The 12,790-nt window shown below is 53.4% G+C and overlaps 1 protein-coding gene across 1 annotated transcript in view; it reads left to right on the top strand.

Moving 5' to 3' along the window:
- The window catches only part of Mn1 (MN1 proto-oncogene, transcriptional regulator), a 38,168-nt gene extending 25,674 nt beyond the window's left edge, over positions 1-12,494 (top strand). Inside the window, exon 2 of the mRNA XM_052167438.1 lies at positions 10,101-12,494. Coding sequence (XP_052023398.1) covers positions 10,101-10,276 — 176 coding nt within the window. The 3' untranslated portion in view covers positions 10,277-12,494. The remainder of the gene's footprint in view (positions 1-10,100) is intronic.
- Positions 12,495-12,790: the final 296 nt, after the last annotated feature.

Genomic DNA, 12,790 nt, shown 5'->3' with positions numbered 1-12,790 from the left:
AGCTCATGGCACAGTCCACAGCATAACCCACAGCACAGCCCACGGCACAGCCTATGGCACAGCCCATGGCACAGCCCACAGAATAACCCACAACACAGCCCAGCTCTATAGCATAGCCCACGGCACAGTCCACAGCACAAATCTATAGCATAGCCCACAGCACAACCCACAGCACAGCCCACGGCACAGCCCACGGCACAGCCCACGGCACAGCTCACAGCACAACCCACATCACATCCCATGACACAGCTCATGGTACAGTCCACAGCACAGCCCACAGCACAGCCCACAGCACAGCCCACGGCACAGCCTTTCATTATTACCAGCATATGACAAAAATCTCTTTACTGCAAGCTCTGAGGACAGGGCATGGGTTGGAGTGACCTCTCAGAGCCTAGAACCCAGCACACTGCATGGAACACACCGCTCTGTCCCACGAGGATCTCCATAGGTCCACAATGGGGGTCACTTGGAGAAAAAGGCCCAATGTCCCTCCACTGCCAGGCAGGAGTAATCAGTTGTGCTTTTCAGAGTAGGATGTGGAGACTCAGGGAGCCGAGGTGAGCCTCCTTAGCGTCACAGCCTGGCACGCATGTATCAGTGAGTTATCCAGACCGTTGTCTGCATAGCATGTGCATGACTACCCACAGACCACGCATTCAGGGAAACATGGGAGCTGTGGGAACTTACACAGCTGGCAGGCAGTTAGCATGTTCACCGTCCATCCCCTGAAGAAGTTCCCCTCCAAGAGGAGCAGGCACCCCCAAGGACCTCAGCCTGGAACGTCAGCTCCTTGACAGTACACGTTCTGAGATCCATACTTGATTGAAGCCACGAGGAGGCCGGATCGCTAACAGAATGGGTGAGCGTGTTTGTCCCGACGGACGGAATATTGTTGGGCCAGGGAGACCCTCAGAGGGTACATCAGCCTGCTGTGTGGACATGAGGACCCAAGATCCAAGGCTCAGCACGGCTGGAGAGCTAGGTGTGAATACACAAGATGGCAACTCCAGCAGCATGCAGAGTAGAGGCAGGGAATGCATGCAGAGTAGAGGCAGGGAATGCATGCAGAGTAGAGGCAGGGGATGCATGTGGCTTGCAGCTATCCAGCTCCAGCTCCAGGTCCAGTAAGAGACCCTGCCTCAGGGGGATGAAGCAGAGAGTAGTGCTCCAGGACACGGACATGGACTCTGGCTCCATAAGTATGGTTGCAGGAGGACCTACCTGCATGTACTCCTGACACACACAACACAGTGCCTCTCCCCCACACCCACTACATATACCCCCACCACACACACGCCATACATACCATACACACATACATACCACATACATACATGCACATCACATACCACGCACAAACACATATACATATCATCAACCACACACACACACATCATATACCACATACACACATATCATATACCACATACACACATCATATACCACACACACACACACACACATGCATCACATACCATGCACATACCCACACATACCACATACACACATGCACATCACATACCACACACATACACCATATACCACACACACATATCACGTACCATGCACACACCCACACACATCACGTACCACCCACACCATCACACACACACACACATCACATACCACATACTCATGTTCACACATACATACATATATACCATATATATCATATCACATACCACACTTACACCATACACTGTCTCTCACACAAACACACACACATACATACCACATACTCACATGCACACACACACACATACACATATCACATACCACACATACACCACAAACTCTCTCATACACCATGCACACACATACCTATCAAACCATATACACACATATCACATACCATGCACACTCATGCACACATACACACATCACATACAAACCACACCACATGTAAGCACACGCATATGCTCACATCACCCACTCTGCACACACACTTGCTGTCGAAGTCACCACATCCTGGCAGGGTGCGGGAGGCCCTTAGAGCTCAGAGAGGCTCAGCATCATGTGTGAGGTCACCCAGCATTCAGTTTCCATTCGCTGTACAAAAGAACAACTAAAGGCCCCTGGGGTCATCGCAGCTGGAGTCAGCACGCAGCAGGAGTGGTCACGGGTGACAGTTCATCCGGTGCTCATGAGGGTGGCCTTTGGGAACCATGCACTTTCTGTTCTGCGTCTTGGATGAGGACCCGAGTCTTGGTGGGAACTTGTGGCTGGAGGAGCTAAGTCCCCAAGTGTCAGGTCAGCCCAGAGACCACTGGGCGTGCTTCAGGCCAGGATCTCTCAGAAGAGGGTCACCAGAGTTGCTCCAGCCTAGAGAGCCGATGCCCAGCCTGTGGACAGTGTCCCTTGTGTCCCCACGTCCCCTCTCCCACACCCTCCCCTCCCAGCTTTGCCCTTTCCTCCCCTCAGGGCCCATCTGACTGACAGCTACCATTGTCTCAAGGCAATGCAAATTGTTAGCCCAGAGTCCTCACAATGGCCACCCTCACTTTTCTGGGCCTTGAAGCTGGGCTCATGGACTCCTGATCCTCAGTGAAGCTTTTATCCGGCCTGGCCTGTGCTGGGGCTGAAGGGCAGGCGAGAGGCTTTCTTTTGGAACCTGTGACAAAGGGCGTAGCTGTGGAGCGGTGTTCACGGGGCAGCTTCCAAGGGGCCCTGTGTCTGTCTACCTTGGGTAATTCTTAGCTCAGTGTGTCAATCTGAGCACCCTTCCTGGAAAGCAAGGAGGGTATTGACCAGAGGAAGGTGCTAGAAACAGAGAAAGTGAGAGAGACCATGAGGGAGGTACTGGGGCCATAGTCCCTACCATCTAGGTAGGAATATTTTATCTCTGCAAATTACTCCGTACCAGACAGTATAAATGTGGCCAACTATACTGCTCATCAGCTCTGTGGATGTAGTGTTGTGAGTTTAGTCTCCCTGGACTCAGTTTCCAATGTTGTGAAATGGACTGTATATTTGGCCCCAGTGCCCTGGCTGTTTCAGTGACCCAAGGTCAGCTGAGCCTGTAGCTCTTACCCCTCGTGGCTGGCGGTACAGAGACATGGCTAACGTCTCTTGTTCTCTGTCATACAGCACTGGGACTGGACATCATAAGGAGAGAGCTGAGACCACAACATGGTGGTGGGCAGGTGCTGTAGTGTCACCAGCAGGCCACTCACTGCCCCTGACTCCTTAGGTCAAGGCCTCTGTCTCTTGCTTTGGGGGCCTCAGTTCTACCCAACCTCTGCCTGTAAGATGGACTCATTCCCAAGGAACAGAAGGACTGTGGGTCAGCCAGGACCCTAGCTACTTGTCCCGATGCAGGGATAAGAAACAGGGACAGAAGTGGTTCAAGGAAGGAGGCTTTGTTCAGGCTGACAGTGCAGGGATGCAGCCTGTCATGGAGGGGAGACATGGCGTTGGCCGATCACACCACACCACAGCCAGGGAGAGGAGAGGTGGAGGTGGCACTTAGCTCATGGTCTCCCTTTCGTTTGGTCCAGGAGCACAGCCCACGTGATGGAGCTCCCTGTATTTATGACAGGTCTTTCTTCTGTAATCAGCTCAGTCCAGGACATCCTCACAGCTGTCCTGGAGGCTTGAGTTCTAGGTGACTCCAGAGCCTGTAAAAGTGACAGCACCAACCACGGCTGGCATGGGGCGTGTGCCATGACTGACACTCAGGGTGCTGAGGCAGGACTCTAAGTTTAGGATAGCCTGGGCTACACAGAAGGACTGTGCAGTACTCCCTCCTATAAAAAGGAAGGCTGAACACTCACTTGCTGCAGTCATCAGGCCTGTCTAGTGAGGGTGAGGGGTTTACAGAAGGCCTCGCAGTGGCAAGGTACCATGAAGACATTGAACAGATACCTAAGAGGTATTCGCTGAGTGCCAGGGGCAAGAGGGCTGAGATGGGCTATCTCCTGAAACTCCACACAGACTGGAGAGACCCCGTCCTCCATGCACAGGTGGTCCTCATGACTTAGCCACTGAGTGCTGGGATAGAGAGTTGGGGGCCGAGGAGACAGTTCAGTCGGTAGTGGAATGCAGGGGCAGGGACCTGGCCTTGGATCCCCAGGCCCCATGTCAAACCCAGACATGGCAGTGTGCACTCATAATCACCACACTCAGGAAGTAAAGGTAGGAGAGTCCTGGGGGCTCAACAGTGAGTGAAGCCAAACCTGTGAGCTTCCGTCTCAGTGAGGGGTCCTGCCTCAAAAACTGAGAATAAAGGAATGTATGGACTCTGGCTTCTACATCACACACACACACACAAACGCACATATACACATGTATACACACACACAAATGCACATATACACATGTACACACACAAGTGCCTATGTGCACACAGAGGCACACATGTAGGCACACTCACATGCACACACAAGCACATGTGCATGCATATGTGCTCACACACAAATGCATGCACATACACATACAGACACACATAGGCACAAGTATGTATACACACATGTACACATATACATACACATGTACATACAAATACACAGGCACATGTGCACACATGCATGCACATACTTGTACAAATAGGAACATGCACGCATACGCATTCACGCGCGCGTGCGCGTGTACACAGACACACACACACACACACACACACACACATTTGATGACCCTTCCACAGTTCTAAAGCCTTGAACAGTATAGCCTTTGCTAAGCTCCTGCTCTTTGGAAGGCCTGAGAGGCCAGTGTTATTGGCTAAGAAGCTCTGTGGCATCATCCATATCAGGCTCTGCCATCAGGAATTCATCTACCTGAGCCTGAGTTTCTAGGTGTTTGATCTTGGTAGTCTGTGGGGAGAAGCCTGGACACACAACTGCCTCCCTTTGTGCCTGCCAGCAGGGCCAGAGCTTGTGTACCTTGGGTTGGTGATCCCCCATGGATCTGATGGCTCGTCAGGATGGTAGGAGTCAGCAGGGGTGCAGAGGAAGGGTGCTGCAGGCAGTGTGCATGTGGCTGGGACAGGACTTTGTGCAGGGACTGTACACAGAAGGAGAGACAGAAAATGACACACTCCAGAGGTCAAGCAGCAGGAGGCTCAGCCCTGGGGACCTGGGGAGCTATGGAAGGTTTGAGTGGGAGAGAGGTCTGTTCAGGCCTGTGCACAGTAGATGCAGAGAAAGCAAAGTGGCTGCAGGCTGAAGCTAGTGTAGGCAGGCTGGAACTGGTGTGGGCAGGCTGGAACTGGTGTGGGCAGGCTGGAGCTGGTGTGGGCAGGCTGGAGCTGGTGTGGTCCAGCCCTGAGACCTAGCAGCCCTGCCCCAGCCAAGGTCAGAAGTCACAGGAGACAGTGTCTCTCCCTTTACTGCTCCTGGGTCCAAATAGAGGAAATTCAAAGCATGCTTCCCTTTGTGGGAATCCGGTGAGGTGGCTGTCGGGGGCGGCATTAGCTGGTGTTCAGGCCCACACTCTCTCTTACATAAGCCACGAGTTAAAAATACCACCTGAGCCTCAAGCTGGCCGTAGGGAGCCCCCACAGAGATGAAAGCACCGCTATTCTGGGTCTGGCACCCCCCAAATCCTGGGCTATTGAGTTGCACGTGTAGGCCCTGGGCCTTTTGGAGGCTTGGGTGTCCGGTGGACGCACCCAGAGGTGGGATTACCCACCTCCCCTCTGTACCCACTCTCGATCTGCATGCTAGCTAGATGGACTCTGTTCATGCCCCCCATCGTGGGCATCCTTCTGGTGGGAAAAGAACAGAAGACCAGGCCAGAATCCTCATCCCAGGACTCAGAATGGTTCTGGAGGGCTGCTGAGGCAGGAGGCTGCCAACAAGGTTGCTGGTATCTGAGCATGGGCCCCAGGGGGGATCCTGGCTGGAGATTCTGTGCAGAACAGGAACAGCCAGGACTGCTATGTCAGCCTAGAGGAAGAAAGAAAGGACCCGGAGAAAGCACCCAATGCAACGGAGAGAATGAGCTATGGGGGGAGGAGGGAAGAGGAGATAGAGGAGGAGGGAGAGAGGGAGAGAGGGGGGATGAATAGAGGAGGAGAGGGAGGGGGATAGAGGAAGGGGAGGAAGGAAGGAGGAGGGAGCAAATGAGGAGGAGGGTGAAAGGGAGAGGAGGAGGGTGAAAGGGAGAGGAGGGGGGAGGAAGGGAGGAGGAGGGAGCAAAAGAGGAGGAGGATGAAAGGGAGAGGAGGAGGGAGGAATGGAGGAGGGAGGAAGGGAGGAGGAGGGAGCAAATGAGGAGGGTGAAAGGGAGAGGGGAGGAAGAAGGAAGGGGGAGGGAAGAATGGAGGAGGAGGGAGGAATGGAGGAGGAGGGAGAGGAAGAGGGAGGAAGAAGGGAGAGAGGAGAAGGGGGAAGAATGGAGCAGGAGGGAAGGAAGAAGACAGGAAACTAGTAGGCAGGTGGCTCCAGTAGCCACTCAAGCCAAGCCAGGCCCCTTTCCCATTCCTGGTTTCTCTGCTACTTTGCAAGGTTGCTCCCCGTCTCTTTGACTCCAGGGTCTGAAAGCCTAAGGGCGGGACACATACAAATATCCCCGTGCACAGGTGCCAGCTGCCATTGCTGTTGGACCCACAGGAGAAGCAAGGAGACATCGGGCATCCGCCCCCTGGCCTCCCTGCACTGCTTCCTCTGTTTCTGTGGCCAAAGTCTTGCTGTCTCTCTGGGGCCCGAAGTTTGGCAGACGGAAACCCACATGGGTCTTGCAGCTGCCGTGCCTGACTGGTTCTGACCTCAATGCCATGAGGCAGAACCATCTGCAATAATAACCGTGCGTGGAGGTCTGTGGCCAGCAAGGGTTGGTCTTGTGAGGAGGAAGGGTCTTGGAGGTCTTACAGGGGCCACTCAGAGCCAGCCTTGATCCTGGCTGTGGGCATGAGAAATCTATCTTATTTCTCACAGGAGCTGTTCAAACTCTCCTGGCCAGTCAGCTTTGGGCCCTGGCTTCTGCCACGTCAGTGAGGTTCATGCAGAGGATATTTAGAGACGCTGGTACCCCTCCCGTCTGGGTGGGCCCTGTCAGACCTCACCTATACCCACGAGGCCTACCCTTCTGCTGTGGGAACCTGGTTCACCCAGCATGGCCCCTCGATGCAGAAACAGGAACTACAGACAGTCCAGCAGCCTACGTGTGGGGGTTCTTCACCTATCAGGAACCCCAGGATAGAAAGAGAAAACCAACTTGTGGCATCTGCCAGCAGTGAGTACCCACGGATCGCAGGTCCCCCTATACCCCGGGGGCTTGGTGAGTGGACTGTGTTATCCCTAGATTGCTGAAATGGAGGCCTGGGTGTGCCTACCACCTGAGGCATAGGGACTCAGTCTTCCTGGCTGGGACAAGCTGGGACTCGAACAGCTTCTTTGGGATAGATTTTTCATCCGTGAGTTGACAGCGGGAAGGGCTACCATCCTAGGGCATGATGGGTACCCCCACTGTACAGACTCTGTAGATGGGATGACTGCAGTCATGTTGGCATAGTCAAGAGCTGAAGAAAACAACATTCTCTCCTAAAGGGACTACATGGAGACACTAGGTGGGGGTTGACTATCTCGCAAGGTCCCTGCGGAAACTGGGGAGTTCTCTACTCATGCTGTGTGCCATCAGACCAGACCCTCACCCTCTCTGAGCCACAGATGCTTCTTCACAAAATGGAGGAAGAACAGTGCTTTGCTGGCTTGTTGGGGAATAGGACTAGACAGTCCTGGATTCTACCTCAGGGGCAGCAAAGGCCTGGCTCTGAGATCCAGACAGAACCTAGCAAGTGTCAGGTGGAGCAGAGAGTGACCAGGGAGTGGGTTAGTTGAGCCTGCCAGTCATACATGCTTAAAAAAATGGAAGTGGGGAGGGAACCCTATTTCCTGTCTCACCGTCCTGGGGCCTGTAGTCAGAGCTGGGCCAGGTCTCTCTGCCCTGAGCCCACGTGGCCTATCCATGCTTTGAGGAGGGGTTCTATTTCTTGGTGTGTCTGTCTCTCTCTCTGCGTGAAGGATGCAGGCATGGCTGAATGGGCCTGTTAAGTAGATGACCTGCCCCTCGTGGGATAGTTCACTCTAAAATGATCTAACACTGGGCAGGAAGCAGGGGTTCTGCTGGGGGCGGGGCCTGCATGGGCTAGGGGCGGAGCCTCGTCCCTGCCAGGTGTACTGGATATGGGTCCACCAGCGAAAATCAACCCGTAACCGACACCTGAAACCTCAGTTTCTTTGCCGACATGACTCAGGCAGTGGGTGGACCACCTGACAAAGACTTAGGAGATGAGGGACTTCACAGGCGAATGGGCGACTCCCTTCTGATCTTCCCAGGGTCGTGCTAAGCTGCCCTAGGTGGGAACTCTCTATACCAGGCCATCACAGGGCCCCGGGAGAGAGAGTGGTAGAGCTGTCACAGAGTAGTGGACATTTTCACCACTTCTGAGCCACCCCAGGTGGTCACAGAGTGGTACTGCCAGGTGTCACTCAGGAGGTTCCACGGGTCACCATGCCAGGCAATAATAGTTCCCAGATCAGTGTTTCTTGACTGAATGAGTGAGGGCAGATTCCACTGTTCTCCCCACCTTGCAGGTCTGGATGCCCTAGAGTGGGGCCCTAAGTCATGGAGGCTTGCCTGGCCCAGGGAGTGGGGCTTAGCACTCAATCTTTCTTCTCTGCAGCTTGTTAGGACACTGGGTGGGGTGGGTGGGCAACTTCTGCCGTAGTGATGAGCGTAGGGTGAGCTGGTTATGGGGTTTAGTATCTAGGTGTGCACCCTTAATCTGAGTTGGCCCCCACCCAAACCTCAACCTTCTGCCTGTCGACAGCATTCACCACTAAGCCCATATTCAAACCTATCCTTCTGAGCCTTCCTGGCAGAAGGGTAGCCTCCGGTAGCACACCTGAGCCTCTGGAAAAGGAGATTGGGAAACTGTCACTCAAACATAGTAGGGCAGGGCCCAGAGTTGCTTGCCGGCATGCTCCGCGAGTTTCCGATCTCTACCTCAAGCAGAGGAGAAGGGCTTAGGCCTAACTCCTGCTAACATGCTAGTGGATGCTAACAATGCCTGATCCTTGGGGGCATATCTACCCAGAGACAGCTGTGACCTGTTCTGGTTCTGTGTAACCAGCCGGGTGAGATCGTGAGCCCATGAACCACCTCAACCACTGGCCTTCCCATAGTGATGGCTGCTACAGTCTGGGAGCTGAACCCTGTCTGCTGCCTCGGGCACTTCAGGGCACTTTACAGTGTATACACACCCCTGAGAACAGCCATAGCCTTGATAGCTGAGGCCCATGAGGCCTGTGTGTCTGGGTCAATCCCATTTTCAGAGAACTCGATTTTTGTTCCTTTGTAGGGCTAGAACCAGGGTTGGAGCTGTATGTCTCCAGGCAAGTGTCTGCACCTCTCTGGGCCACAGATGCCTTGTCTGTGTAGTGCAGGTCTGGAAGGATGAAGGACATTAGCAGGTGCCCAGCCCTGGAAGGATGAAGGACATTAGCAGGTGCCCAGCCCACTCCCCAAGTCACTGCTTCTGATCCCTGTGCCCTAAGGACGGACAGAAGCCTCTGGATGGAAGGAAGCTACAGAGATGTGGTCACAGAGCAGTCTGAACTCTGCCTCACTTGTCCCCAATGACTACTCCTCCATCCTGTCAGCCATGTCCCCTGAGACAGGCCGTTCCACTATCGGATCTCGGTTTTCTTAGCTATATAAAGTGAGGTGATCGCTGTTAGCTCCTGGGGTGTGCTAGGCAGTCTGTCTATGTACGAAAGTTAGGCCCATAGTAGGTCCACAGCAGGTGTCTGTCCAAAGGAGTAGCCAGTCTCCCCACAGCCCTTCAGAGTCTGTAAAGTCCTGTGTGCCCTTCCATGTGCTTTTAGATGGGCTTCTCACTCTCCTGTGTCTGGTTAGTCTTTGTCCACCAGAGATGGACAAACTATGATGTCATCCCAGCATCCCCTGCTTCCCAGAGGGTAACAAGACCTGGATGCGGTGCAGTGTATTGTGGTGGGGCTTTTTTTTTTTTACATCGTCTTCACAGCAGAGGCTTCTGAGGCCCTCTCCAGTCATGGAAGAAGGCCAGCCCCCGCCTCTCACCATCAGCCCTGCATGGTCTCCCAGTGGTCACTAATGTGTGTCTTCTTTCTCCACAGCCCACGACCACCCCACCAACAAGGCCTCAGCCACCCAGCCCGGCAGCCACCTGCAGTGCCTGACTGTCCACTGCACAGATGGCGACCCCAAGGCCCGCACCTCCGTACCCACCTGGCGGTCCCTGCACTCCGACATCTCCAACCGATTCGGGACATTTGTGGCTGCCCTGACTTGAGCCCACGAGAGTTGCTGTCCTAACCACCACGAGGGCCTCTGTGGCTGAGCAGACTCTTTACATTTTGTTTTATTTTATTTTATTTTTTTGGTCTAGGTTGGTACTTGCTTAGTGGCACTCAGAATGGAAAGGGTTCATTGAAAGGGGCTGGGGAAGGTGATATAAAGAACCTTGAAATGTTATCTTAAACCGTGTGCCACACTGTGACACACCTGTGCCACCCTCAGCAGCAAACGCTGGCTGGCGCAAACCTTTTCCCTGCTAGAGAACCCCCAATTCCTATACTCGGCGTGTGTTCTAGAAGGCTCTTGCCTTGTTTAAGCCTGGCCAGGGGTATCTGTAACCCCCCCTTTAAAAATTCTTTTCCTTCCCCCTTTTCTGTTTGATTTGTTCTATGGAGATCTTGGAGGATAGCATCCTGGAGCATTCCCCGGGTGGAAGCCACAGGGTCGTGCCAGTGTTGACTGGTGACACAGATCAGCTCGAGAAGGAGCAGCAGGCCCTGGGTTTTCTCTGTTCCCTGAGAACTTGCAGAGAGAGGTCTTTTCCTCGCTGGTCCTTAGCCTTCACTGAGATTCCATTTCCTCCCACTGGGAGCTGTCCCTCTGGCCCCTCCTGAGCTGGATGCTGGGATGCAGCCTGCCATGGCTGTGAGCACCCTCTCTTTCACTAAAGTCACCATTGTAGCCTCTGCCTTCTCTGTGGCCTTGTGACCCTCAAAGGGCACAAGGGAGGATCCATCAGTTGTCCAAGGGACTTCCTGGCCCTGCTCTCCCAGATGGAGGCCAGGGTGCCTCAGCCCCCACCCCCCGACTTCCACCTACATAGCACACCCTAAGTGATCCCATCCCTGGGAGGAAGGATGGAGGCCCAGACACAAGGTCCTGCGCTGATCCTGGAGGGAAGGAGAATAAATTGTCTTTGTGATGCCGGTCCCTGGGCCTCAATGTTCCCTTTGTGGGATGTCTTCTACCCTTTCGATTTGGTTTCATTCTGATTTAAAAGCAGAGCCCTGCCCAGTGTGCCCCCTGGGAGAGATGCCCCTAAGCGCAGAGGAGCAGAGATTGCCAAGGTGATATGGACAACAGCTTACGTTATGGTCTATACCCTGCCAACTTCTGCGGCCCGCTGCTGTGCTGTGGGGCCGTGCATCCCTGGGAGGGCCAGGCCAGGTCCAGCACTCCTGTTTTAGCTCCTTCTTCATTGTCAACACGGCTCCTCAATTACTCCTGTCCGCGCCCCTATCCTAACTGACAGTCACCCTTCCTTTTCTCAGCAAGAGGTCTGAAGACTCGGGGCCCTCCAGACGCCCGTATTGTTTGTGTCAAGGGACTTTCAACTGTGGAAGCCCCTTGCCAGAAGTGGGCTATCTCCCTCAAGTCCTCCTTCTCCTCCTTGTGGCTGAGGCCTGAGCCCCCAGGGTCTGCACTTGTCGCCTGGGCAGTATGATGGGGCTCAGAGGGCAGAAACAGGTGGCATGGGCTGGTGAGCAGGAAGTTCTGTTCTGTGCCCAAAGCAGTGAAGGGATGGCGTTCCTCCCTCCGCGGGCCACAGGACCATCCGTCAGGCTTTGGTTGCTCAGAGTTTGTGACAACTCGGACATCTAGCTGTCCGAGAGTGCCAGCCTTTCACTCCCCAAACAAGAATGACCGTTTTCAGTGCTTAAGGCTGGGGAGTGAGCGTGCTAACGGCCATCAGCGAACTTCCCAGCATCAACCCCCCACGCAGCATGTGGCTCAGGTCACCTGGAAGTGTCCAGTGTTACCTGTTCTCGCTCCCTGAGACCCTGGGGTGGAACAGCTTTTAAAATAGCCTTAAGCAAAAGGACATCGTGTCGTTAAATTTTTGGTTTAGCGGGAAGAATAAAAGTAGAAGAAAAACACACCTGAAGCGCAAGAGCCTGGGAACACTGTAATCAGTACGCAGCCGACTCCAGTAGAGAGAAGGAAATCGCTATTGCACATGTATAATATGAACCCTTAACCCTGCGGTGCGGTGCGCGAGCCTGTAAGCTTTTTTGACTCTTAAAGAAAACCATTTCTGAATGCTTGGTTGGAAGACAGTGACTGACAATAGCTCATGAAACTGAGTGGTATTTTTCTTTCTTTTTTTAAAAAAAAATATGTAAAGTTGAGTCTTCCGTATTCACGCCTACTGTATATACGTGTATATGTTTTGCTGAGCAGCTTAAATAACAATAAATACAACGTTAACGGTGTCTGGGGCATGTTTGTGGGTGGGGCTTGTTTCTTTCCATAGATTCTTTCATTGTGCACATGTGCTATGTGAGGTGTGCCTGTATGTGCACATGCATGTTCACATATGTGTGTACATGCGCCTGCATGTTTGTGTTCACATGTGTGTACGTGTATGTGTACATGTGCCTGAATATTTATGTGTTCACATGTGTATGCATATGTGTTCACTATGCACGTGTGCACATGTATTCATATATGCCTGTGTGTTCATATATGTGTTCACATGTGTGTGCACTTGCATCTTCCTATCACTAGT

This window comes from Apodemus sylvaticus, chromosome 22 (genome assembly GCF_947179515.1).
Source record: "Apodemus sylvaticus chromosome 22, mApoSyl1.1, whole genome shotgun sequence".
In the NCBI taxonomy this organism is placed as follows: domain Eukaryota; kingdom Metazoa; phylum Chordata; class Mammalia; order Rodentia; family Muridae; genus Apodemus; species Apodemus sylvaticus.
Note: the sequence above shows the minus strand (reverse complement) of the source record. Positions and strands in the feature narration are given on the sequence as shown.